This window comes from Drosophila arizonae, chromosome 2, assembly GCF_054131065.1.
Source record: "Drosophila arizonae isolate 15081-1271.41 chromosome 2, UAZ_ARI_1.0, whole genome shotgun sequence".
Lineage (NCBI taxonomy): Eukaryota > Metazoa > Arthropoda > Insecta > Diptera > Drosophilidae > Drosophila > Drosophila arizonae.
The window spans coordinates 24,903,616-24,908,655 of NC_142922.1; the positions used below are offsets into that span (position 1 = coordinate 24,903,616).

Consider the following 5,040-nt stretch of genomic DNA (forward strand, 5'->3'; position numbering starts at 1 on the left):
CATGACAGATTGACTGTACCATTATATACATACATACATATATAATTAAGTTTTTGGTCATTTTATTCTGTGCATTTGAGGTAACAAATTTAATGCATATTTGTTTACCGTGATCTACACAGATAGATTAAAATTGTGTCGATTACCGTGTTAAATCAACTGAAAATCAAGTGTGATCTTAACCCCGTAAGACTCGAACACGTGTTTGCTTTAGCTGGCAAATAGATTAGTTTTATGCCACGTTTAGGCGATTCTGAATTTTTAATTAATAATTAATTTTCATAGAATTAAAAAATAGGAAAGCTTCTCCATTAGTAAATACCGTAGAAATAAAAGAAATCTTTAAAGTTGAAGAATTAAAATAATAGATTACCACGATGAGTAAATTCTTGATTTTAGATTTCCTCAATTAAGTCGACAATAATCCTAATCGAAAATTAGTGACATTTGAAGTCTAATTTTAATTTAATTTCTTGACTCACAGTTAGAGTATACTTCGATTACTTGAACTAAAACACAATATTTTAATTTTTTTTGTTAGATAAGAAATAGTTAATTAAAGGCCATACTGCCTTATATGTATTATTCTAAAGATAGGCTAGATTATTTTCATTAATAAAAAATATCAGATAATGTTTGAATACCTTGGAAATTCATTTTCAAAGCATACAATTGCAGAAATCTAGGCTATATGGGTTAAAGTATATATATTATATTATAATATATACCAGTATTATAATATAATTATATTCCCGCACTTGAAAATATGGTTTATGAATACTTAGCAGTTAATTTAGGCAGAGCTTCCATTGAAAAACGCTTTAAAGTCTCTTTAAGTATTTAATACATGTCGCCGAAGGTATTTACATAATTCGAAATGATTATTCAAAATAGTCTTACAGCATTATTTCACTGGCATATAGTAAATGACTTATTTAATAATAGTTATGAACGCAAGTAAAGCACTTAACAAATTAAATTTTCAAGAAATGAAAAGCTAAAAAACAGAAAACCAAATGTGTGATCATGTGATGGCAAATGATGGAGGAGGACACGTCAGACTACTTCTCTTTGGTTGCTTGGAGTTTGCGGGGCTTGGGCTCTGGCGGATCGATCAGATTGCCATGACGCACCACGTCGATGTGGCCCAGGCGAATCATTTTCTCCTCCCAAATCGAAATGTTTTTTCTGCAAAAGCAAATGAAATGATTAGTGAGGGCATTGACTTTTGACCTTTGGCTAGATTGATATAAATACTTGTACTGATCAAGCTCCTTGCGCGATTCGCTTAGATAGACGCCCTTCTCTTCGTCCGAGAGGCGTGTCCATTTGGCAGTTGCCTTCTGATGCCATTCGCGGTACGTTTGATTCTCTGTTTGTGGCGTATTCGTGCGCTCGACGGCAATGAAACGAAGGAATGCAGAGGCCGGTTTTTTGGGTCGTCCCAACTCCTTGACACGCTTGCGCAGCTGTTTGCGTTCCTTGGCATCGTTGATGTCCTGTTTCAACTGCTTGAGTTCGGCACGCTGCTCTTCGGTAAGCGTGGCGTCGTACTTGGTGCGTTGCTCCAGATAGAGCTCCTGATCCCTTTTGTACTCCGATTGCAAGCGCTCCTTCAGCTTGGGATCAGCTTCCCCCCAGCTCTTGGATAGCTGTCGTACTACCTCAATGGTGCTTATGCTAGGATTTTTGGCCAACATCTTGGGTCGCATTTCGCGCATGAAGCGAAAATATGGGGTTAGCGGCTTCTTCGGCTTGGGCGGAAGACCGATTTTCTCCTCCAGCGTCTTGGAGTGAAGCGCTGAGCTGTTGCTCAGGCTGGCAGCGGCCAAGGGTCTGTTTGGTTTTGGCGTAGGTGTGAAATTTTCATTGTTGATTTGATTTGTATGAGCAGTGACTGGATTTTTGGCTACAACTTGCCTGACTTTGCTTATTAGCGACCCGAAGATGGAGCCTCGCGACAGTAGCGTCGTTGTGTAGATCATTTTGTAATTGGTTTTGTCTATTAGTTGAGTTCTTAAATGTTTCTAATTTCACGTTGTTCTTACAGCTTTCGCATTAATAACTTGTTGAATTTACAAACTAAAATAAGTTTACGTAAAAAATGCGGCTTTTTTCTAGAGTTGCTTTGATTTGCACAGCTGTTTATGTTATCGATAGTAGCTAGCTAAAAATAAATAAAATACTATTACTATTAATATTTGTTATCGATGGGTAAAAAGTAAATGTCTAGGTGGCGCCACTCAAACATACAACTATGTGGTCTTTCCACAAAGAGGGCGCTGTAAGCTGAGCAGCTCTGCTGTGTGCGAGTGCGATGGCAAGATATGTGCAAGCAGTACAGCTATAGATATCAGTAAAAGCGCGAAAATTGAAATTGATGTCGATTGAAATTTAGTTTATTAAAGTTTATTGAATTAATTTAGCCTGAATTGCTTAAATAGTCTGCAAAGTAGCTGTTAGTTGTTGCCACTGAATCAGTGCTTATAATTTATGGAATATTAGCAGCTGCTCATATATATAATCAAGTTCAATTTGATATCCTGCATTTATAATTTCATGGCCAAAACCGGATATTGAAACGTTTTTCGCTCTACTGCACACGCGCTGCAGTTGTTGTGTTGTGTTGTGTTGTGGCTCATGACAATTTGTCGCCAGCAATTGTTGTTCACTGTCAGTTGTTAATGCGGCTGTTGTTGTTGGTCTGATTATTTGTGGTTCGCTGTTGGCCAATTTACTTATTGGCTTACTCCACATAGCCCGTCAACGCTGTCGCACCAAAACTAATTCACTGCTCATTTTCCCCATCGGACCCGATCACAGTTTTATGGGAATGCATATGGGAATGCATATAAGATATATGTCTGTATTCACTTTTCCAACTTCCGTCAAGTGCGCTTAGCCAAGCCCAGTTGATTCGGCCAACTCCCAGTCGCCGCTGGTTATGTAACGGCCTGGCGAATTGCTGTTTTACTTCTTCTGGTCAAACAATTTTTGGTTGGCCCTCGTTGCGCCAAGGCGCGACTTTGTTTATATATTTATGTATGCATGTGTGTGTGAGTGTGTGTGTGTGTTCATGTATCCGTGTGTTTGGTTGATTGTGCAAGCAACTGACACAAATTCTTTGTGGCCGCTGGCAAATGTTGCAATTTGGGCTGTGTTTGGCTATTTCGCGCGATAAAGGAAAGAAACAGCTGAAAAGCAAACGCCGAACAAATAACGAGTTTCGATTCGCCCAGGCAGGCGATCATTGAATGCGGCGGCTGCATTTAAATTTTGCACATGAGTCGGCTTACTTGACTTGCTACCGTTTCCTCGGTGAATGTGAACGTGCTTTGGGTCGTCCGCTGGCAATGACAGCAGCTACCACAACCAGAAAAGACAACGCGTCGTCGTTTGGCCAGCCGGCAAAACGTTTGCTTAGCTCATATCAAATGCTCTCCAGAGCAGATGGAGGCAATCAAATTGAACAACGAACAAATGAAAAACAAAAACAAAAACAATAACAACTACAACAACAGAAACTGAAATAAATACAAAGACAAATATAAATATAAATACAAATACATTGTGTGCGCTGCTGCTGAACTTTCTTTTTATGTGCCACTTTTAGCTGTGGCCAAACACTCGCTCTTCAGTCTTCAGTCTTCAGTCTGCGGTCTGCGGTCTGCGGTCTCTTGGCCACGTTTTGTAAGACGCCTCATTGATTTTCATTTGCACCAGCTGCGACGTCAGTTTCAGTCATAATTGTTGCAATTTCGATGAGGTAACCGCGAGAGAGTCTCTGCCTTCTAGACGAGGCTCAGCACGATTAGAGTGGACCCAAACAGCGCTGATTGAGCTTCTGCTTTACCAATTGCTTTGTCTTGGGCTTTGTTTGATTTTGGTTTTTCTTTTTCTTTTGCTTTATTTTAGCCATTTGCATACCAATTAAAGCCCACTGCAACGTAAAATTAATATTCAAACAAAGTGTCGGCGCGGCGTCTGCAAACGCTTTCACTCGACTTCTCGATGCGATGCTCTCAATTAGCATAACTGCAGCGTTACATAACTGCGGGTACTTTGATTTTTGATTTGACACGCCATCCACTCCAATCAATCCCGGATGAGAGTGAGAGAGAGAGAGAGAGAGAGAGAGAGAGAGAGAGAGAGTCTCTGCACAGCATGCGATTTTCTAATTTCGCCCGCGGCCCGGCACGTTGACGGAAATGTGTGAATTAAGATATATACATATGTACCTGTATATACATATATATCTATATCTATCTATCTATCATCTCCATATGTACTTTTTTCTGTGAAAAGTTTTCACCAGCTTACCAAATTGCTGTTAAATGAATTAACGTAAAATATATAAAGTTCAATGCGGTTCAATTTCGCTGGCAGCGCGCAGAAGACAAGTCATCTTTGGGCCAACGTTTGATAAGCGTCTTAGGAGGTTCATCAGAGTTCATCATCCGCTGCTCCCATTGGCTTGGTTGTTGTTGCTGTTACTAATTTGACACTAAGTCCATAGTCATTGGTGCCCTAAGCGCATTGCCCGCAGCTGTGTAATGGCGCCCAGCTCTGCTCTTAATGAAGTGCCACAAAATGCCCATTGTTAAGTGGCGGCACAGTGGGCGTACGCATCTGTGAGCGGCTACTGGAATTGAGCAACGATGTGAATGCATTCAATTTGAATGAAAATGTAATTAATTAAACAATATTAATGGACTGTGAGCGAGTTTGTTGCCCAAGTCTTTTGTTTGGTTTGTCTGTTTATAGATGCATTAGTGGCTCATTTATATTAAGAATTTGGCTTCGTGTTCAAAGCTGAAACTGAAATTGTTTTTCCGAGGCAAGTTCGTTGGCTTTGCAACTGCAATGCAAGAGCTTTGGTGAACTGCTCAGCTGCAACAGTTGCATTGCTTATTACAACAGCTGGCTACACTCTCCGACTGCATGAGTGCGCGCTCTCTCCTTCTCTCTCTGTCTCTTGCTTCGCTCCCTGTGCCGTTTTGGCAGCTCTTGTGTGTTGTGAGCGCTGCGGCTGCTTTCAGT

General features: G+C 40.4%; 1 protein-coding gene across 2 annotated transcripts; it reads right to left on the reverse strand.

Moving 5' to 3' along the window:
- Positions 1-827: 827 nt before the first annotated feature.
- On the reverse strand, positions 828-2,160 carry TFAM (mitochondrial transcription factor A). Of its 2 annotated transcripts, XM_018010057.2 has the most exons (3): positions 1,921-2,158; positions 1,258-1,836; positions 828-1,188 (listed from the first exon to the last, which is right to left on the reverse strand). In XM_018010057.2, exons 1-3 carry the CDS (start codon positions 1,983-1,985, stop codon positions 1,062-1,064), a joined length of 771 nt encoding a protein of 256 aa, XP_017865546.1. In that variant the 5' UTR covers positions 1,986-2,158; the 3' UTR covers positions 828-1,061. The 2 variants fall into 2 exon arrangements, with proteins under 2 accessions (XP_017865546.1, XP_017865537.1); XM_018010048.2 differs by having other exon boundaries at positions 1,258-2,160.
- Positions 2,161-5,040: the final 2,880 nt, after the last annotated feature.

Bases quoted from the DNA above. Each gene is read 5' to 3' on its own strand.
- TFAM (XM_018010048.2), bottom strand. From the start codon at position 1,985: ATGATCTACACAACGACGCTACTGTCGCGAGGCTCCATCTTCGGGTCG. The intron at 1,189-1,257 runs GTATTTATATCA...TTGCTTTTGCAG, and splicing joins AAGGAGCTTGATCAGTACAA to AAAAAACATTTCGATTTGGG.